At 48.6% G+C, this 22,936-nt stretch overlaps 1 protein-coding gene across 5 annotated transcripts in view; it reads right to left on the minus strand.

The window, feature by feature from the left end:
* The window catches only part of PPP4R1 (protein phosphatase 4 regulatory subunit 1), a 689,584-nt gene that overhangs the window by 16,625 nt on the left and 650,023 nt on the right, over positions 1 to 22,936 (minus strand). For all 5 annotated transcript variants that reach the window (XM_078688139.1, XM_078688143.1, XM_078688140.1 and 2 more), the window contains one exon: positions 910 to 1,051. In XM_078688139.1, the coding sequence (XP_078544265.1) occupies positions 910 to 1,051 (142 nt within the window). The remainder of the gene's footprint in view (positions 1 to 909; positions 1,052 to 22,936) is intronic.

Below are 22,936 nucleotides of genomic sequence, written 5' to 3' on the forward strand. Positions count from 1 at the left end.
CACAAACTCTGCACATGTTCACCTGTCCCAAATGCCATAGTGCTAATAAACTTACATTGTTGTATTTCACTTTTTCAGATCGGCATCTGTCTGCATTTTTGTTTTTAAACAGGCTTCCGACTGCCCTTTAATTGGGGAGTGTGATAAACACCATTGCAAGAATACAGTTAGGGCAATGCTTCTGCCACAGTACGCAAGGAAAGAAGTCTGACTACAATGTGAAAAGATTTTTACGGTGTGGATTGTTTTTAACGAGTTACGGTAACTGGGGGCCTCCAACAAACATGTCCATAATGGGTGTACAATTTAGCAGTGTTCCATTTGCACGCCTTCCTGCACATCCCATTTTGTGTGAGGGAGTTTTCCGCTGCTTTTATTTCCCACAGGCTGGTTAATAACATGAAATCAGCATACTGCTCTAGTGCCAACACTCCATTCAATTACTGTCCCGCCACGGGATCTCACTGCAAGGTGCACAGAAGGTTCATATGTTTTACAAAAAAAACACATTATTCCACTACACAAATCCACACCACACAATTCCACAACTAACTAATCCAATTTGACCCACAAAATTCAACTACACACTACATACATACACTCCATAACACATAATAAAAGACACTGCCATTTACAATGCCAATAGCTCCAACAACAAAAAATGCGATACCTATGGCCTTTTGAAGGCTTGTTTGTGTCTGTAGTGAGGTTTAACACTTCAGACTTTGTCCGATTTAGCAGAGCAAGGAATAAAATACTTCCCCTAAAGTGGACCTTAGAAAAGGATTTCTAAAGGTCTACTTATGGATGTAAATATTATTAGTACGAAGTCTTGCAGGAGTATAAACAAATTAAAAAATAGAACTCACCATGTGTCAAAAAGAAACAATACATAACAGCGTTACCTACCTTTTTCTAAAAGTGTTTGCTTTAACGTTTTTGCAAGAAGAACTCGAACATTTGGAACATTATCCGATGCCAAATGGAGCAGGTGCACCAACAGATGGAGAGCAAACTGGTCTATGGGAAGGCAATCGTCTTCAATGATAGCCTGCAAGTGCAAAATTGAAGCTCAGTAAATATACACCAATAACGCAACTTCTGGCATTGCTGCAGTTATTTCAGTCATTAAATAAGACTCAATCGTTGTTTCATCAGTGTTCTAGAAGCAGATAAATTAACCCGCGAAATCCACTGCCAGACAAGCATTTAATAATGAACATTTGCCTCTCTGCCAATATGGTTAAAAAAAATGGACAGAATTTCTAAATATGCACAACTTATCGGTAGCAGACTTACTATAGCCTGTGCTTTAAATTATGCAACACACAACACTTGTCCATACAAATGCCACTGCTTTAGTTCATTTATCATTGAAGTGTTCATTGGGTTACTGGCATTTCATTTTTTGTGTCCTTTTCTTGGGGGGACCTTGGTCTTTCGCATTTTAACCCTTCCACTTCCATTTTCTGTTTTCTCTGGATCATTTACAACTCCCCCATGATCCAATCGAATTTCTATCTCAGTAAAATAATTTTGATACAGGAGGATCGGGATTGCTATTCAGAAGCCTACTTGGAAGGTTGCAAGGTCTTTCTGTTCCTTTACTAAGGTACTATGGGCTCTCCTGGACTCCGCTTTTTCACAGCGAGCTTCATATTGACTTCATACCACTCTTTGAGCTCATCAGGAGATAAATGGTGGGCTTTCTATCACACAGGGATGACATCACAAGTCATCAGGATATAGCCCAATGCAAAGATGATATGGTAAAACCACTCTGGGGCAACCAGGTGAATTATTTAAGAACACCTTGTTCTATCAATTAAGCTGAGAATGATTATCCTGTCCAGTGCTGCCATTTCATAGTGTTGTTAAACATTTGTTTTGCAATTTTGCATGTATCACCGGTCCTGATTCACTGTGTCAGATTTAATAGACTGGAGAGCTTTACTTACATGTCATCCAAACAAGGATTCGCGATTGTATGGCATGTCTAGGATCCTACTGCGTACATGCGGTCTGAAAGAGGCGGAACATACCCAACCCTGCCTGGGTAAGACAGTTGTCCCTTGCCATACCAGTTAATGCAGAAATGTTGTTCCCCTCATTGAGTATTGACTTTGATGCATCCTTTATATGGTCTGTTAACCAATATAAGGTCCAATATTTTAGCACACCTAACGATCATATTGGGCAAGGATTGCCATTGTGCCCTCTCAGGTGGCACGGTCAGGTTTCTTGACCATCGCTGGGCTGCCTGCATCAACACCGAATATGCACAGCGGTCACCAATGAGGTAAGCTAGGGAATTTTTTGGTGTCTTATATTTCTTGTCAAACCTGGGGATCACTAACTATTGTGGCTGGATTTTTCCTGACTTTTAAGCCTTCTTTCCAAATGAACAAGTCAATAACCTTCGATAACGCCCTTTCTGAAAGAGACCATCTAACTGCAAACTCCTCACCATGTGAATGTCCCCCAGGTGCCAGACTGAATCTGGAAACTTTAAAGCAATTCCCTTGCATGCTGACAGGTGGCACTATGTCGCGCCGCATCTGATGCGGCAGCTGCGGGTAGGACGTTGGGGCATCCATATAAACGCCACCTCTACGCACTGTCAGGTTGCTTTTGATCTCGGTCTGTGCCATCAGACGTGGAACTATAGAAATCCGACATCTTATTATGCAAAATATTAGTCAATTTTACTGAACAGGGTGGAGTGTGTGTCAGTGAGGAATGTGAAGTTAAAATGAGTATCAAAAAAACAAGTTATTTACCTTCCCCAATGCTCTTTTTCATACTCTATCTAGTCGTAGATTCCTCATCTTTTGAATATTCTGCAAGTGTCAGACTGGATTCGGAAACTTCTCAGCAGTACCCCTGCCAGCCAATGATGATGCTGTGCGCATCCGCACTGACAGTTCTACTTCGGATCAGACGTGCGGAGCCTATATAAGCACCACTCACTGATGTCCGTTGCTTTCGAGACTGTCCATGCATCCAGCCGTAGAGCCCCAAAAGCAATTGTTTTGACCTGTGTGCAGATTCCTAGACTCCTAATTTTATTAAAGGAAAGAGTTTAACCACAGAACGCAGAGAATGGGAGTGTTGGTAAGGAATCTGCGGCTACATCGAGTTTCTAGCAGAAAGAGCACATGTAATTTCTTTTTCTGATAGAGACCTACTGCAGCAAATTCCTCACATTTTGAATGGATACTAAAACAGTACCCAATTGGAGGTGGGTCTCTGGATGGACTAAGTCATGCAGGACTGAGCAAGCAAAATGCCCCCCCTCGACGAACCAGACTATGAATATATCGTGCCTTGTGAAAGCATGGAGGGAATCCCACGTAGCCGCCTGGCAAATGTCCAGGGCAGGGACTACACATGCCAATACAGTGGTATCGGCTTTGACCCTGGAAGGATGAGAGCCTGCAGCCCCCTGGGGGGTGAGGGGGCCTTTTTTAACCAATGTGTATCAGACATTAATGAAGAGCATGATCCAGTGGGAGATGGTTCTCTTCTGCACTGCTATGACTTTTTTCGCACCAGAAAACCCTGCAAAGACCTGATTGTTCACCTGGTGTTCTTTGGTACGATCTATGTAAAAACTCAGCGCACACTTGGAGCCCAAGGGATAGTGTCTCCTCCTAAGTAGATGGATGAGGTGGATCATAGAACGCTAGCACAGTTGATGGTTTCAATGACATGGAACTGTGTCAAACCTTTTAGTAAAAAGGATGCCCTCATCCATAGATCCAGTTTATCTGCTAAGAAGGTAGTTTATGGCAGGTTGACACAGAGTTTGAAGCTCACTCACCTGTTGCGCTGATGTAATGGCGACGAGGAACACTGTCTTTAGGGTAAGAAACCGTAAAGGGCCACTGTGAAGTGCCTCGAATGGAGAGCACATCAGAATCATAAGGGCCAAATTAAGTTCCCACTGTGGAATTACAATGGGGAAGGGAGAAAACAAGTGTTGTAACCTTTTTTAAAAAAAGCATAACAACAACCGGCAACTGCAAAGGAGCCGGGCTATACCCTTTAACTGTGCCCAGAGCAAAGCCGTGCCAAACTAGGGGTAAGATGAATAATAAAACATCAAACAACGTTGCCTGTAGAGGGTCTATTCAAGTACCACACCAAACCACAAATTTGTCCTAATGAACAAGTTACTTACCTTTGGTAATGCTTTTTCTGGTAGAGATTTTAACAGCAGATTTCTCACCTTAGAATATTTCCCAGGAGTCAGACTGGATCCAGAAAATCTTGAACAGTACCTCCAAGCACCAGTTGGTGGAATTGTCCGCTTAAGAAGTGACAGTGTGATGCCTATCTAGGAGCAGATCATTTTTCATAACTAGTTCCGAACCAAAATGTGGAGCTACATAAAAACAAGTATTTTGATCAGTGACTGCACCTAAGAGATCATTTTGGGCAATAAAGCACGGTTTGCTGGTCAAGGAAGAGGGGAGGTTCTGTGAGAAAACTGCGGTTAGATAAGAGACTTCGAACCATAAAAGTATTACTGAAGATAAGTAACCTGTTCTTCTGATAGAGACTTCTAACCGCATAGTCACCTTAGAATAGAAACCCAAGCAATACCTCCCTAGATGTGGTTCTGCAAACTGGCTTAAACCAAAAAATCATTATTAAACCAATGGTAGAAATGCCAATCACGTCCAAGAAGTAGTGCATAATGACTGTATGAGGGGATGTCCACGTGGCAGCTTTCCACAATAGTGGCGGCTTTGGCCCAAGTGGAGTGAGCCCTCTGGGGGTTGCTTCTTTGCCACAGGGTAGCTGATTTTTATGCAGAAAAGCATCAATCTGGAGAGGGTTCGTTTCTACACCACCTTGCCTTTCCTCACTCTGGGCACCCAATGGAGGGCTTATCATCCACCCGATTATCTTTGGTGTGCACAATTTAAAATGACTAAGCTCTTTTACAGTTTCAAGATTTGAGTCCCTCCTCCTACTTGGACAGATGAGGCGGAGCGTAGAACACCGGCAGAGTAATCCTCTGGCCAACTGAAAAGGGGTGACCACCTTTAGCATTATAGAGACATGTGTCTGGAGGACCAGTTTGTCAGGGAAGAAACTGGAGGTTGGACCGCCAGAGCCTGAAGCTCACTGACCCTTCTGGGCGATGTAATAACCACCAGTAACACAGTTTTTAGAGTCAAGAGCTGCAAAGAGCAGGCCCCAATAAGGCATCACAAAGATAGTTGCTGTTGATAAAAATTATACCAATGCTTATATTGGTACACTCACATACACAAACGAAATCACAACACTATTATTAAATTCGCCCATTGTGAACTCACCATCAACCAGACTCAAAAATACGTGATCAGGCAGGTTCTGCAGCCCAGGCCTGTGGTTAATGACAGGTCACAGGTGGGATGGCACGTCGCCAACAGACAAGCGGGCAAACAGGATCAATCAATCAGGGTTTGTACAGTGCACTACTCACCCGTGAGGGTCTCAAGGTGCTAGGTCGTGGGTCCAGGGGGGAGCATGAGCAGCTCCGTTGGGGTCATTCGAAGAACCATCACAAACTTCGGGAGAGAGATTGAAAACTCTCAGCTGTCACTGCTCTCTACATGTATAAAGGTGGACAGTACGCAGGTTCAGATGTAGAATCCTGCCCAGTTGCTGCAACAGGAGATCCTTCGGAAGGGGCAGCCTGAGTGGAGAACTGATGCACAAAAGTTCAATGGTTCTGGATACCATAGTCTCCGTAGCCATTACGGAACCACCAGGATTACTTGGGCCTGGTCTTTTTGATCTCTCTGGCCAAGAGTGGTATCGGCGGAAAGGCGTACAGGAGTCCAAAATTAAACTCTAGGCAGAACGAGTCTGAGTGAGAGCAGCTTTAGAAACACTAGTGCGCAGAGGCTGACACTGAGTGTTCTCAGTGGTGGCGAAAAGATCGAGTCAAGGTTGTCCCCAGTCTCACACAATACCTTGCACCAACTCCGGATGTGGATTAGACCTGTGATCGTCGAGGCAGCAACAGCTGAGTTTGTCTGCCCTGGCATTCAGATATCCCGCAAAGGTTGTACAACAAGGAAAATGTCCCAACATTCCAGCTATGTCCAGCAACTCCTGGTAGAATCCACAGCTCCGTTTGTTGCAGTACCATGGTGGTGTTGTCCATGAACACCTGGAAAAGCCTTCCTTTGATTTATTTATTTATTGAGTTTGTAAAGCGCGACAGCTACCCGAATGGGTTTCCCGGCGCTAATTGACCAAAACAACCTGACCCAAGACAAGAAAACTACTGATCAAAGAGCCAGGTCTTCACTGCCCTTCGAAAGCAAGCATGGCTGTCATCCATACGAATAGCCAAAGGGAGGGAGTTCCAAAGTTTGGGTCCTAGAGTAAAAAAGGCACTACCACCCATTCTGGACAGCCTGAACTTGGGCACACAGAATAGGTGTTGAGAAAAGGAGCGAAGGGAGCGAGAAGGAATGTAGGGCTTAACAAGAGACTGAAGGTAAAGGGGAGCTACACCCGCCTTAATATTGTGCATGTAGCTGAGAGCTTTAAACTTTACACGACTTTCGATGCGGAGCCAATGGAGTTCCCTCAGACGCTCCGTAATATGGTCTGTTTTTCGACAACCACAAAGGAGCCGAGCAGCGGCATTCTGGACCAGTTGGAGGCGGTGAGTGACCGCCTTGGTAGACCCCAGATAGAGCACGTTGCCATAGTCCAATCTGGAGGTCACCAAGGCGCCCACCACCAATCTCCGGGTGTCCGAGGGGAGTAGCCAGAAGATTTTTCTGAGCCACTGCAAGATGGTAAAGCAGTTGGCTGCAACCTTGTTGGCTTGGTCTTTCATGGATAACCCCTTATCGATGGTCACTCCAAGGTAACGCACACGTTCAGACGGAACCGGCAGGGCACCCATGGCAGAGGGCCAATGCCTCGGACTCCAAAGATCTGGTTTGTTACCCAATACCAGGACCCCAGTTTTCCCACCATTTAATTTCAGCAGGTTGCTGTTCATCCAGCAGGCTATGTCGCTGAGTCCTGTTTGCAGCTGGGATGGCGAAGTAGGGTCGGCGTGGGATAGGGAAAAAACAATTTGAGAATCGTCGGCATAGGTAAATAAATTCAGACCAGACCTTTGAGCAATATAAGCCAGAGGGGTAACAAAGATTAAACAAAAGAGGACTCAGGATAGAAGTGGATGAGTGGGAACAAATGTGAAAAATCCGATCCTTCAAAAAGGACGAGAGCCAATCCAAGACTATACCCCCAATACTAATGTTCGCAAGAGCTCTGATGAGGATGTTGTGGGATACAGTATCAAATGCCGCACTGAGATCGAGCAATATCAGTGCGGCTGTTTCCCCTCGATCCAGAAGCAAGCGTAGATTTTCAGTCACGCCCAAGAGAGTAGTCTCGGTGGAAAATCCCGGGCGAAAACCGGACTGAGAGGGGTGTAATAAGTTGTTGAGCGCAACGTACTGAGACAAGTGTACGTGAATGTGTCTCTCTAGGACTTTAGAAAAAATAGGTAATAAAGAAATGGGACGATAATTGGAGGAGACATTGGGATTGGCAGTGGATTGTTTCAAAAGTGGGGTGACCATAGCATGCTTCCAGCAACTGGGGGCAGTAGCCAAATTTAAGGAGTGATTAAGCAACGTGCAGATGGTAGAAAGCTGAGGGAGGTCCAAGGAGCGGAGTATGGAGACAGGTACCGGATCCAAAGGCGAGCCAGACTTAACCTTGCTCAGGGTCTCCAAGAGGGTTGAAGGAAGAAGAACAGGCCAAGACAGGAGTGGAACCCATGATTGTATTGGGAAGACAACGACCCCACTAACGGCATGGAGCTGGTTGACTGAACTATTACTGATATTACTAGCTCCATGAGCGGCAATGTCCTGATGTATGTTTTCTATCTTTGCGATAAAGTACTGTGCGAGCTCGTCGCATTTATTATTAGATTGGGAGGGAAGGGTGGCTGTAGTCCTGGAGCCAGCAAGTTCCTTGACCACGCTAAACAGAGTTTTAGATTTATTAACCGCTTCAGAAATCATTTTATTCACATAGCTTGCCCTAGTCTGGGCACAGGCTTTGTGATAATGCTTCAGCTCAGTTTTATAAGCGAGGCAAGTGGAAGCGGAATAATCCCTTCTCCAGGCTCGTTCTAATTTTTTGCATCGAGATTTAACAATTTGAAGAGACTCATTATACCAGGGGGCGGGAGTTTTGTGAGTGGAACTTTTCTTCAAAACTGAAGGAAGGCAAGTATCAATGGCTTTACGAAGCCAGGCATTCACGGCACAAGCTTCTGTTTCAATATCTGCTAGGTCTGGCCGACTATACGGCGAGTGGTCAGCCAGAGCTTTATTGAGAGCACCTATGTCTAATTTTTGTCCAGTCTCTCTTCTTTATGCTCTCAGCAGATCTACTACTAGTCAATGCATCGGTACTGACAATTGAAAACTTAATTAAATAATGGTCAGACCAAAGAATCGGTATGGATGGAGAACAAAATAACTGAGGAATATTGGAAAAGATGGGGTCAAGTAGATGACCGCCCCTATGGGTGGGACCATTATTCTGAAGGGTGAGGTTCATGGCAGCCAGGTCGGCAATGAGATTAATGCTCAAACTATTTGTGGGGTCTTCCAGATGAACATTAAGATCACCCACAACTAAAAAGTTGCTGGACAAAGAAAGGACCGAACTTATGTAATCGATGAACGAGACCTGCCAGGCATTGGCCGGACCTGGAGGTCGATAGACTAGCAGGCCAGTGAGAGTGGTCTTAGGGTGCAAAGCAAGCCTAAAGTGTGCGGCCTCACAGCTGACTAGAGCGACAGGGTCTAACTGACACAGGTAGGTGTCTTTGAATATGATTGCCACGCCACCTCCAATTTTCTTGGGGCGGTCACACCCAACAATGGCATACCCAGTGGGTAAAGCTTCTGCTACATCAGGACCAGAATAGTCGTGAAGCCAGGTTTCGGTAATGAAGAGTCCGTCAGGGGATTCGTCAGTGAGAAGATCGAAAATCTCATGCCTGTGTTTGGGCAGAGAGCGACAGTTAACACTAAAAAAAAGTATAGCCCAAGGGGGAAGAAATGGGAGTCCTCCGAGTAAAGCGACTGCAAAGCTGCGGGACGTCCAATGAAAAGGAACAATGGGTGCAGTGTTGCAGAAGCTGGTCGAACTCTTCAAAGGCGGCGACTGGATGATCGAGTATGGATCTCAAGGCATATAGTTGTTTCGCCTCAAACAAGTCTAGGCGGCCTGATAAGGCCAGGGGTTGTGGCCCCTGGACCCGTATGGGCGCGGACGGGCGCAGACTGGCACGCCTTTGGCTTTGTTGGATGGATGAAAGGCATTCAATGCCAAGCGAATTGCTTTCAACTAAAACAAGTTGATATGGAGCAGAGATTATACAGAGACCAGAGCTTTCTGATCGCCACCACCTCCCAGATGGCCACCTCATCTGTCACCATTGTGAGCTCTGGGTGGGGAATGGAGAGAGATCTGTCGTTGACCAAATTGCCGTTTATCAGCCACCATTGCAGGTCCTATGAAGTTCCCTCCGATATCTGGACCAGGATGGGAAGGTTTTCCTGATGCTGGGCCCTCTGGGACGTCAGGTCCCACTGCATAGGCTGCATGCGCCATCAGGCATGTTGTACCAGCAGGAGGCCACGAGTCGCAGCAGCCTTTGAGTCAGTCTTACCAAAATTCAGGATAGAGGCCGAAACATCGGAATCATAGCCTAAACATCTTGGACTTGCCACTCCGCAGGCAAGTGTGGAACTTAACTGAGTCCAGAATGGCTCAGATGAAAGGGAGCATCTGAGAGGAGTCTAGTGTGACTTTGGCATGTCGACAGTGAATCCTAGCAAATGCAGAAGGTTTGCCATAGTCTGGAGGTGGGAGACAACAGCCTAGAGCGAGCTTGCCGTCAATAGCCAGTTATCGAGGTAGGGGGAAGACTGGGATCCCCAACTGTCGCAGATGAGTTAGAACCACTGCCATCACCTTTGTGAACACCCGAGGGTCACTGGTGAGGCCAAAAGGGAGCATAGCTAACTGGAAACGGTTGCTGCCCACTGTGAACCGCAGGCAATGACAATAGGCCCGCAGGACAGGGATGTGGAAATATGCATCCTGCAGATACCGCACTAACATTCCAGTCTTCAGGGCAGAGAAGCACCTGAGCCAATGTGAGCATTTTGAATTTCTTTTTTCTCAGGAAGGTTTTGAGAGGGTGCAGATCTAGTACAGGGCGGAGGCCCCTTATTTATTGGCACCAGAAAGTAGCAGGAGTAGCAACCATGCCCAAAGGAGCCTGCACTCCCTAAAGAAGCAAGGAGAGGTAGTCCTGCATCAGCCATTCCTGGTATGGTGGGAGAAACTGAAGAGTTTCTACAAATAGTAGGACATACCCCTTCTGCACAGTCTGAAACACCCATTTGTTTGATGTTAGTCGCCCATTGAGGTAGGCGCTGCCCGATCCTGCCACCAACAGGATGGCTGTGCTGGATGGTGGCTCCATAGGTGGAGTGCAGGTCAGGAAGCACGATGGCAAGAAGGAGAAGCCTAGGAGCGCTTCGAGTTCTTTTTGTGTTTATTTATTTTAATTTACCAGACTTTGAAGAAGCAGTCTTGGAGCGGGAAGACCAACAACCGTGAGATCAGCTCTGAGATCTACTGCAGCACTGAGAATGGGAGCAGTACAGAGCCTTCTTTTACTGTGCTGCCAAGAGCTTCATTGACCACGCTCGGATCGCCTTCGGGTACACCCACTTGCACTCTGCGCAGGCCTTGAGGTTGCGACATGACTCCAGGCATCAGAGATACACCAAGTGGGGATCTGACAGGGGGCATGATTCCCTAGCACATTTGGAGCTAAAAGCTCAAGAGAGTTGACAAAAAGTTGAAAAAAGTTAGTCAAAAATTTAATGAGGCAGCTCTCTGGAACGGATGCCATCGCGCCAGGGTGGCAACTATATAGGCACGCGACATCACTTCCGAAGCAGACGAAATTGATGAGTAGCAGAACAATGCCACTTAGTGTGCAGATGTACTTCATAAGATTTTCTGAATACATTCTGATGCCTGGGGAATATAAGAAGGTGCGGAATATAAGAAGGTGAGGAATCTGCAGTTAGAAGTCTCTATCGGCAGAGTGGCATATTCAGTTTTAGTCGAGTGACACCTCACTGACGAGATGCCATCCAACTACTCCTGTGGAAGGTCGAATTCTTTTTTTGTAAGAAACTATTGGGTTTTGTCAATAATAACTCTTATAAAGCAATGTGTCCAGTACATTTTAGTTATGCAATAAGATAGCAAGTTACTCAGTTGTACAGTACCCATATGGACATTTCTGTTCATGTTTAGGTTAGAGTATCGAGCAAGAAAGAAGTGTCTAACATTACATTTCCTAGCAACAAAGCATTATTAAGGAGACGGTGTTATGTACTGCGAAATAGCATAGCATTTCAAAACCCCACCTGCTCAAACCAACAGGTGTGCCCTATATAAAGAAAGAGGAGTATGAAGGAGTGAACTAAGTTGGTACTAAGTGCCAGCGTTTAATGACAATATTTAAGGCTATTCGGGTGTGGTGTTGTGGAGGAGGCAGGAGAGTTCACATCCCCTGCTGTCATCTTAAGCTGTGTTCTTAGATTCACCTGTACTTCAGCTCTAAGTGGGGCTAGATGTTGCACAGGAGTCAAAAGTGTTCATCTGTAATGTGCTTTCGGTGGATTAGGTCACAGTCGTCTCCTGAACCTTTAAGGACTGTATTAGAAGGTCCCAGGTCAAAGTGATGGGTTTTTCCTGCACTTAACGGTATTCTTTCCTGTGCAGCGCCTCACTTTCAGCCCTACCCCACCACCCATTTCCTCTCCCCAGGCAAGCAGGGTGGGCGGGACCACTGACTTGCAGCATCGAGTTATAGGGTGTTTCGCGAGTCTGAGCGCCAGGTTGGCAAATTTCACCTGCATCCCGTAGCCTTTAGTGCAAGGATACAGGTCCAGTAGGCAACTCTCCGCTTTGTGCTCCCACCCACAACCTCCCGAAGAGTGGCCAATATCTGTGTCCAGTTTGTGTAGAGGGCAGGACAGGACCATAACATATGTAGTCGGCCAGCGTCCTGCCCTGGACATCTTCAACAATTCACTGCCACTTAAGGGAACATGGTGTGTAACTGATGCAGGCTGAGACACGCCCTTTGATTTATCATATATTGTACAAACTTGAATCAGGAGTTAAAGAACCCCATTCGGGTAGGCAAGCATGGAAGCCCATTCTTTATCTGATAGAAACCTTCTCAAGTCTGTGCTCCACTTAGTCTGGAACAGTAGTAAAGGCTAGGGTCAGTGGGCCTGTATGCCCCGGTACATCCACTGTGTCAGGTGTCTATCAGTGCCCATTAGATATATTGAGTGCACTAGTTCATGATTTGGTGGTTCAGTCCCGTCGGGGGCCCACCACTGCTTGACATAATGTGGAAGGGTGGCGTGCAGAAGAAGTGTGTCTGTGAGCCCCTATTCATGTATAAAATCTCCATGGTAAAGTAGGGAGGCGTTACTAAATAGTGCACCTATATTAGTTACTCCAGCTTGTTCCCATCTGGAACATCTGTGGTGCGTTAGTCCCAGCAGGGGTAGGCACTGCCAGTAGTGGGATATTGGGGGCATATGGTGTGGCGTGTGCAGTGTATTTTAGAGCCATCCTCCAGTATGTAAGTGCTACTTTCAGTAGTATAAGGGTCGACCGGAATGGACGTTCTTGGTCTTGAAGAGTAGTGTCGACAGGAAAACACTTTCTAGAGTAGTTTCTTGAAGCCGATGAGGATTGCGTGCCGACGGTAATCGGTTCCTACACGGAGCGCTGGAACCACATCCAAGCCCGGTATCCCAGGAAGCAGCAGTGTATTCAACATCCCTTGTGTAGTCATCCCAGAGGTGTATGCTATTTCTTGTAGGTTACGGCCCGCTAGACAGTAAGAACCCATTTTAATTGGCTTGCCAGGCAGTAAGCTCTGAAATCGGAAGCCCCCATGCCTTCAGCCTCCAACGGCAGTTGCAGCTTTGTCAGACTGACTCAGCGTTGGCCTGTACCCCATATTAAGTCGGGCACTAATTTATACAGCGTTTTGAACACTACAGCTGGAATAACCACAGGTAAGTTAGTGAAAAAGTATATTTGCAGGAGCATTACCATTTTTGCAATAGCTAAGTGCCCTCTACAGAGAGGGGAGAAACTCAATATGTGACCTAGGATTGTATGGAGCCCTTGCAATCCTAGTGATGTACAAGCATCAAGGTCCAGCTGTGTTGTGTGGCACAGGTGCCAGTGCACGTGAAAAAGTATATTTGCAGGAGCATTACCATTTTAGCAATAGCTAAGTGCCCGCTACAAAGAGGGGAGAGAAACTCAATATGTGACCTAGGATTGTATAGAGGTGCTCGCCCGTTGTAGGTTCCCATCAAGTAGGTTCAGCTGCATTCTATACACATGGATTGCCAGGTACTTGAACGTCAGTGGCTACGGCCATCTCAGCTACCCTAAAGGGGATTACACGTTGTTGGAACTCCTCTCTAAATGAAAATGTGTGTGATTTGCCTACATTAAAGGCAAGTCCCAAAACTAACTGGAATGGAGGGAAGATTTGAACCACAGTTAGTAGATTACAGTGAAGGTCCCTGGTATGTAGTTTAATATTGTTGCATGGGTCACGTTACACATCGGGATACCCCAGTTTGCTGCATCTCGACGTTAACATGTGGGCTAGGGGTACCAGGGCCAACACAAAGAGTATAAGGGATAATGGGCATTCCTGTCTTGTGCCAAGCTGTATCTAGTAGGGGCCTGAGATATGGGCACATGTGTGGGCCTTTGCAGGTGGGAAGGTGTACAGTAATTTGACCCAACTGACAAGCTCACATGGGATCCCATACCGCGTAAGAGCCGCCAGCATGTACTCCCAGCTAAGTGTGTCAAAAGCTTCATGGAGATTCAAGGAGAGGCACCCTGTCCTGGGAAGATTGTCAGCTGTTGTGCACATTACTCAATAAAGTCTGCTTATGTTCAACAATGTGTTCCGGGGCACAAAGCCACATTGATCCGCGTGAATGAGTTTTTGACAAAAGGGGAGAAGCCTGCCAGCCAGTATTTTGTACTCCGTGTTCAATAGTGACAGAGGCCTGTATGCCGTGATATCTGCTTGATTTAGGTAAAGACATAATGAGGGTCTGTGCGGGGTAGAGCGCCTTCTTCCAGTGAGGCACAATTAAGGCGCTCCAGCCGGGGCAGCAATTGCGATGTAAACGTGGCACAGAGTTCCACAGGTAGGCCACCCCGTCCCGGGGTTTTGTTACATGACAGGTCTCCAATAGCCTCTCGGATCTCCGTGCAATAATTGGTGCCTCAAGTGTTTCCCCATCTGTTGCTGTCACTCTCGGCAGCTGTACAGCCTCTAAGAGGGTATCAATTGCTTGCGATCCCGCTGCTTGGAGAGCTGTGTACAGTTGTTCATAATATTCTTGGGAAGCCTCATTCAGTCCAATTTGTCAGACCACATGGGTATACCACGGAGCATTAATCTCAAGTATGGGCTGCAAGGGGGGGCATCTCTAATCAGGCGGGCAGAGCAATGTGCCGGTTCAGTCAGCCTCTGTATGAATTCTCTGAATGTACGCACGATAGCCCGGGACTCGTAAGAGCTCCAGTAATCCTGTGTACTAATTGATCCCCACTTCCCGTTCTAAAGTGTCCAGGCTCACTTCTACCCTCTTTAGGTCGCACCCCAAATACTGAGCTTATCGTTGCCCCCATTTGACATCACTTTGAAGGCCTCCCACTCCACTAATTGTGTGGATGCTTTATTTGCATTGGTCGTAAAATATGTATCTATAGTGGTTGCCAAATGTGCACAGAGAGCCCCATCTTCCAGTAGGAGGGGGTTGAGTTTCCATGTCGGGACCGGGGAAGGTACACATCCCCAAGACAATGTAAGCTATAAGGAGCTGAGATCTGACAGAGAATTATGCAGATAGGTAGTGTGTGTGATTTGAGCCAGCAGTGTAGGAGAAGATAGTATGCAATCTATTTGTGTATGCAGGACATGCATTGCTGAGTAGAATGAATATTCCTGCATTCCCACCATCCTACTACGCTATATATCTGCCAGTGTCCAACCCTGCACCCATGATGAAAGGGCCTTTGCCTGTCGGACTACTGAGGCCCCTGGCAGTGGGGGGTGCAAAAAGTCTAGATTCATGTCTAGTACAGCATTGTAGTCACCCCCAAGTATCCATGGATACATTGCCCAGTCCGACGGCGCTGCGCTGACTTGGGCCAAGAAAGGCTCCAGTTAAATATTTGGGGAATAAAGGCTGCACAGAACTACCGGAGAACCATCCAGCCTGCCCCGGATTAATGCATATCTACCATTTTTGTCAATGCGGGTATCTAATGCCTCAAAGGGAACCCCCACCTGGAGCCAAACAGCAGCTCCCCTGCAAACGCAGAGTATGAGGTATTGAATATCTGCCCCCATCATTTCTTTCAGAGGTTGTGGGCCTCTGATGACGTCATTGTGTCTCCTGTAAAAACACTATCTGTGAATTGTGTCTGCACAGTTGGGCATAGATTCAATGAGGTTTATGGACAGAACACTTACCCTTACATTCCAGGTTGTGAAATTATAGTGAGGTAATGCAGCCATTGAAGCTAAATGCAATGCATACAGTGCACAAACCCAACACAACACTTATGCAAATGCAAGGTTTTGCTTCCCCAAACAATTAACAGCAATTTTACAACGATACGGTCCAACTCGTAAACTGTTCAACCAAACAAAAAACATAATGATTCAACCACTCGAAGAGTTCTGTGCGTGCGCCCATGGGGTTGTAGTGGACACTGATCAGCTGCATCCACTCATGTGGCCTTAGAACGTATCCCATATTGAGTGCCTTTCCGGGCTTGGGTCCTGGCGCCCCGTCCCCCCCACACAGGATAATGGTATCACACAGAGTGAAATGAAAGAAAACCAGCCCTTGCAATCCTAGTGATATACAAGCATCAAGGTCCAGCTGTGTTGTGTGGCACAGGTGCCAGTGCACGTGAGCAGCCAACAGGTACAGCCGCCGCCTCCAATAAACCCAGAAGTTAATGTACAATGTGTTTAATAGAACTAGGCATGAGCACTTCCTTTTATCTGCACACAGCTATTACCTTTTCTCAGCCTAGTAGTTCGTTGTCAGATTGTTTAGTTATGGTTGGGAATAGTAACAGGCTGCTTTCAGAATCCATAGGGTTGTGCCGCCTGATGAAGTCTCATTGTCAAGTAATGTCCTTGTATCTCGTAGGATGGTCGCTGTCTGAAGCAACACGCGCTGCCCCTTCAGCACTTGTTCCTGGGTAGGAATGGATTCTCCATCTTGGCTAGTGCACACTGTGTGTCGCTGTTTAGTGTGCCTCTGCCTAGTCCGGTGTGAGGTGGGCGCCTGTGTGTATCCTGGAAAAGTATTTTCAATCCAGTCCCAAGCCGCCTCCGGGTCCTCGAAGAAATGACCTGTGTGTTCATAAATGATTTTGCAACGGGCAGGGAACAGGAGGACATACTTAAGGTTGAGCTGTTGCAAGTGTTTCATGACCCCTTGTAGGAGGCTCGTAAACAGTGAACATGTATATCATAATCCAGAAATAGAGAGATTTTGGCATTCTTGTGCTGGATGGGAGCATTTTCCTGTGTGTTTCGGAGAAGGGTATCCCTATCTTTGTAAGTGAGGATCCGGGCCAGGATTGGCCTGGGCAGTGATCCCTGCGTTCGACACCTGGTGGGAACTCTGTGAGCCTTCTCCACACTAAACAGCTTGGTTAGGTCTCCCGAAGCCACCACAGTGAGCACCAATGCTCTATAAGTTGGGTGGGGTTGTTACCTCTGCAGTTTTCAGGAAGCCCAAGTAATCGGACATTATTCCTGCAGGACAGTTCTTCGGCATCTTCGACCCGGTCCTGCAGTTCCCCAACTTGTGTCTGAAGCCGAGCAACCACTTCTGTTTGTTCCATGCGCCATGGGGTTATAAAAAAAAGTGTCATTGTGTCTTTTCCTGCCAATTGCTTATGTTCAGCTTTGAGAAGGCTGACATCTGTGGTGAGCGCTCCTAATTGTTGTTTCAGTACTTTCTGGGATTCCCTAATGTCCTTGAGGATAATGTCTTGTTAATCAGGAGAGGGAGAGGTCCTGAGTAGGGGGCACAATATCATCTGCAGTCAAAGGGGGGGCATTTGCATTTTGAGTTGGTCTCATCCTCACCACATATGCAGGAAAAACAAAGAGGGGGGAGGTGTATGCACCCCCACTTCAGTAGCCCTTTTCCAGTACTTCACAATGTAATGCGCACCGTGTGGCTGGCCCAAGCCAGGCTCCAGGGTTATAGGTGTGTTGGGAAGTTCTGTGAAATGCAGCTCGACTATTTTCGTGGGGCCCACCCACCGCAGGCCCCCCCCCTTCCCAGACACTGCTCCTGCACAGTCTAAGGTGCAAGCCAATGTGGGGGGACTGCTGTCCACTGTCCTAGTTCAAACTCCCCCAAAGCGACTACCAGAGTAGAGCCCGAGTCCTGTAGGGTGGTCTCAACTTCACGACTCCATTGGAGGCAGTCCTCAGTTACACGCAGCCCACACTGTTTGGAGAGCCGCTGCATTCACTCGGACCTCCGCACGGCCTATCAGGTTCACAGTGCTCATGAGCCGCGCACTCCGGCTGCGCCGCCCAGTTCGCCGGTTCAGCACACTCAGGCCGGCTCAGTCCAACTCACATCCGAGCGCAGGATCAGTTGCAATGCCTCCCGCACTCAGACTTTGTTGCTTTAGGGTAAGCGCGGAACTGGGCCACAGGTTATCAGTCTTTACAGCCGGAGCCCAGCTGGCCGCGACTCCCTCCACAACCATCGCTGGGCCACTCATCACTCTCCTCAATAGACCAAGGCCACCGGGGGGGGGCTATCTCCTCTAGTGCCCGCCATCTTCGGCTGTCGGCCACGCCACCTCGCCGCTCAATTTCCAAGCATGAAGGTGGACACAGAAGGCCCGGCTGCAGCACCTGGCCCTACTGCCGTGATAGAGGATCCTCCAGGAGGAGCAGCCTGATCGGAGGACAGATGCTCAAATCCAGGAGTTCTGGATACAATACTCTTTCTGCCCAATCTGAAGCCACTAGGATCACTTGCGCTCAAGGTCAGGAGTGGTATCAATGGTAAGGCATACAGGAGTGCAGAAGCATAATGCATCTTTGAGCAAGAGATGCCATGGAAACTCCAGCACACAGAACAGCTGACATTGTGCTTTCTCAGCGGTGGAGAAGAGATTGGGCCAGAGTTCTACCCATTTGTGGAAGGTACCATGAACTATCTCTGGATGTAATTGCCACTAATGATCCGCTAGGCTTCGCCCGCAGAGTTAATTTGCTCTGGCATTCAGAGAACCTGCCAGGTGGTTCACCAGCTTGAAGATCCTTTAGCGGTCCAACCATTTGCAGAGGTCGCAATGCCTCCTGGTAAAGGGTCCATGACCCTACCCCGCCCGGTTTGTTGAACTACCGCAAGGCTGTGGTTTTGTCCATGAACATCTGAATCAACCCAACCTTGATGGATGGAAGGAAGTAAGGCTTTCAATGCCAAGTGTATGCCCCCTCATCTCCAGAAGTTTGATATGGAGCCAGGATTCCACCGGACACCAGAGTCCTCAGATATACACCTCTACCAGATGGCAGTCCCAATCCAGAAGTGATGCATCAGCCACCACTGTCAGCTTTGGGTGGGGGAAAGGAAAGGGGTATGATGCAAACCCAATCACGGTCCAGTAAACGCCACTGCAGAACTTGAGCAGTCTCCTTCGAAATCTAAACCTGGTCGTAGAGGCCACCTTGATATTGAGCCCACTGATACTTTAGTTCCACTTGCATTTGTCACCTGGCGAACTTGACCAGCAGAATAGAGGAGGCCATCAGTGCTAGCAGCCTCAGAGTCCACCTCACTAAAAACCAGGACCGAAGCTGAAAGTTCAGGATCATAGCCTGAATGTTGTGGACTCTTTCCGGAGGGAAAGTCACAGAACTGAACTATGTCCAGAATTGCTCTGATGATGCAGAGTGCCTGAGAAGGTGTCAGATCGGACTTCGGCATGTTGATCGCGAACCCTAAAGATGACAGGACGTTCGCCAGAGTCTGGAGGTGGTTGACAACTGCCGGGAGAGGGGGGTTGCTTTTAACAGCCAATCATCAAGACAGAGGAAGGCCGACACACTTGACCTCTGAAGGTGTGCTGCCACCACCGATATCACTTTTGGGAACACCCATGTGACGATGGTGAGACCATAGGCGAGCACAGCGAACTAGAAATGCTTCTGGTCTCGCCACAAACTAAAAGTAGCATCAATTGGCTGGCAGAAAAGTTATGTGGAAATAGGCATCCTGCAGGTCGAGTGCCTCCATCCAGTATCTAGGGTCGAGGGTAGACAAGATTGAGGCCAGGGTGAGCTTTATTATTTTATCCTCTTGAAGGAAAGTGTTGAGAGGGTGCTGTCTAAAAGAGGACAAAGACATCCGTCCTTCTTGGGCACCAGAAAGTAGCAGGAACAACCACCATGTACTACTTCCGCCAATGGCACCCTCTCCACAATCCCTAAGACTGAAAGGGCTTTTACGTCCTGTGGCAAAATAGAGAGATTGTTGCCCGTCAGTCACTGGGAGGACAGTGGAATGTGTGGTGGAGAAGAAAGGAAGGAGAAGGCATATCCCCCTGCGAACAATCTGCAGCACCGACCTGTCTGATGTTATGGCTTCCCAACTTTGGAAGAATCTTTGGACCTCGGCGGTGGGCCCCACAACTTCAATGTCAAAGCTGCTGAGTTCCTTGCTGGGGCTGGTGGCTTGGGCAGCTCTCCCAAATCTGCAAAAGGAATACTAAGGTAGGTGAGGTTGGCGAGGCAGGGCAGATAAGCTCAGAGACAGTGGAGTAGCTCGGCTATCTTTAAATCACTCTAAAGTGGAATTAGCTTTGTCCCCCAAAAGGAGAGTCCTGTCGAAGGACATGTCCAGAAGTGTGGACTGGACTTCACCAGAGCAGCAAGTTGATCACAGTCATGTATGGCAATCCCAGCGCCAATGGATCTCCTGATTGAACAGGCGGCGTCCAAGGCACAACAAATTGTGAACTGGACCACATCATGACAGTCTTGGATAGCCTGGGCAATGACAGGTCAGAGATAGTCAGGGACACCAAGGAGGACTTGAATCACTGCGTCCCAACGGGCGTGGAAACAGCAACCCAGGAGGCAGCTGGCATTGCCCGATGTCAAAGACTTCAGTCAATACATTAGTCTTGACTGCCAAGGTGGGGAGCTGTTGCTCAATGACTTGGGCAACCCTAACCATTACCAAGAAGTAGGAAGCGGATTACAGGCTGGCTGGACCAGGGGGTGAGAGAAGACCCATTCTAGAGGAGGTATCAAGACCACTAGCCTCCTGCAAGTCATGGTATCAAATGATGTCATGATAGGGCTCAGCAAAGTCATCACCTGCAGCATAATCATTATAGGAGTCCGTGCCGAAAAGGAAGTGTATGGTCTGCGTTCTCCCTTGTGCAGGTGATAGATCAAGTGGGGGAAGTGGCGCCTCAATTATTGTTGTGCATGGCTTCAGTCAGGGTAGGCCAGCACTGGCTCGAAGTCGGAGAGTACTATGGATAGCTCCCCCGCTGACAGATTAATTCAGCACTAATCTCTAAATTCCAGGGACCAGCATGGACCATGGCATCAGAGGAGGGGTTGCAGCCAGAGGTGCTGCGATGGGCTCAGAAAGACCAACTGAACGATGAGGGCAAACCCACCTGAGGTACTCCAGGTGGAAGGCCTCTTGGCTCCTTTGGACCCAGAGGGCACGCCAAATGGAGTTGGCAAGGGTCCAAAGAGCATAGTCAAGCAGATCTGTTGTGGAGTAGCAGACTGTTGCAGAAATTCAGACTGTGGAAGTTGCAGGATTGGCTCCAAAGTCTGGCGATTCAGGGACTGTGATCTACAGACATGGCGCCACCCGTGAGTGGCGAGAGGGTGCAGAGGCCAGTGATTTTTTTTATGCTTCTACTTCGACTTATCTGAATATTTAGATCTCGATAACCTGCCCCTCGAATGCCTTTCGTGACTCTTGGACCGGGAACGAAACATTGTACCACAACTTAGAACAATCTTGATACAGCATTGTCTTGTGCTTTGCGATTTAAAGCTTTGCCTTGTGGTTGCGGATGGGCTTAGAGTCCATCAGCGAGCAGCCCCCATAGCAGTGACTTGAACCTAGGCATCAAACGGAACACCCGATGGGGATCTGTGACAGACATTTGTGAAAGTCCCTACAGTGCTTAAAACGTGCCATTTTTGGGCGGCGATATCCCTTGCACACTGAAAAATGTTGTCCCAAAAATACAGAAGTAGGTGTTTCAGAGTCAAGAGTGCTCCTGATCCGCATCTAGTGGTGTAGAAAGAAAGGAACCTAGATAGACACCACACGTCATACCCAGAGACTCTTTCTCCTTGGAGCGATGAGATGGTACACAGCAAGTCGACAAGGTGATAGCATTCCCTACGTGGAAGGGTGTGACTACCTTGGGCAAGAATGCTGCTTTTGATCCAGAAAAAAAATTGTTGTATGGGGTTCAGTCCTGGATAGTGTTATGCGATGAGGAAAGCAGTCTTTATAGTAAAAAGATGAAGAGCGGGGGGCGTGGCTTGGCGGGCGATCATGGCGGACGTGGCCTGCTAGAGCTCCCGCCGGCCCGATAATTATCCTGTGATTTCTCCTGGCCCCCGGACCCGAATTGTGCACCACATCTGGGGTAACAGTAGCGGACGACACTGGGAGTCATCCGGTGCCGGAACAGACGCGCTGAGACCTCTCTCGGCAGTGAGGCGGCTCGGAGCGGTGGGCGGCCTAGTGCCGGTTGGGCAAGCCGGGGCCTCAATTTTGACACGCCCGGACCGGAGGACTCGATCCGGGGCCTGCGGCGCTACCTCTTGGCCACGATCCGGGGCTGCCTGCTGCCGGCGACCTGCTGCGAGATCCCCTGCCTTTCCTCGCCATATCTGCGGTGGGGGCCGGTGCCTGGAGGGGGCCTCGGAAGACCTGCGGCCTACCTGGCCTTGGTGGAGCCGGGACCTCGAGTTTGGTGGTCCCCGCCCGGAGTCACCGGCCCAGATCCTTTGACCGGTGCCAGGACAGACGCGCTGAGCCCTTTCTCGGCGGTGAGGCAGTTCGGAGCAGTGGGCGGCTTGGTGCCGGTTGAACGAGCCGGGGCCTCAATTTGGGCAAGCTCAGACCGGAGGACCTGATCCGGGGCCTGCGGCGCTGCTCTTTGGCCGCGATCCGGGGCTGCCTGCTGCCGGCGACCTACAGCGGGATCCCCTGCCTTTCCTCACCATACCTGCGGTGGGGCTTGTGCCTGGAAGGGGCCTCAGACAACCTGCCGCCTACCTGGCCTTGGTGGAGCCGGGACCTCGCGTTTGGTGGTCCCCGCCCGGAGTCACCGGCCCAGATCCTTTGACCGGGTGAGTGGACGCAGCAGAGCCCCCGGGGGCTGAGGTATCAGTCGGGCGCCTGGCCCGGATAATTGCCCTTCCCTGCTCCTGTGGTTGCCGGGGCAGCGGCCGGAGGACCCATGGACTGGACTAGAGTGGCCCATATCTGCGCCGTGCCAGGAGTGCCAGTGGGCGCGGAGACGATTTACTACACCTTGGTGAGGCGGCGTTACCTGGGGGCCTACCCGATCTGTGGGCCGGTGGCGAGGGGATCCCGTGTGGCCTGGTGTGCTCTGGACGCCCCGGCCGAGGCCTGGTTGGTGGACTATCGCGAGGTGCGACCTCGATACAGGTGCG

Source organism: Lissotriton helveticus, chromosome 4_1, assembly GCF_964261635.1.
Source record: "Lissotriton helveticus chromosome 4_1, aLisHel1.1, whole genome shotgun sequence".
Classification (NCBI taxonomy): domain Eukaryota; kingdom Metazoa; phylum Chordata; class Amphibia; order Caudata; family Salamandridae; genus Lissotriton; species Lissotriton helveticus.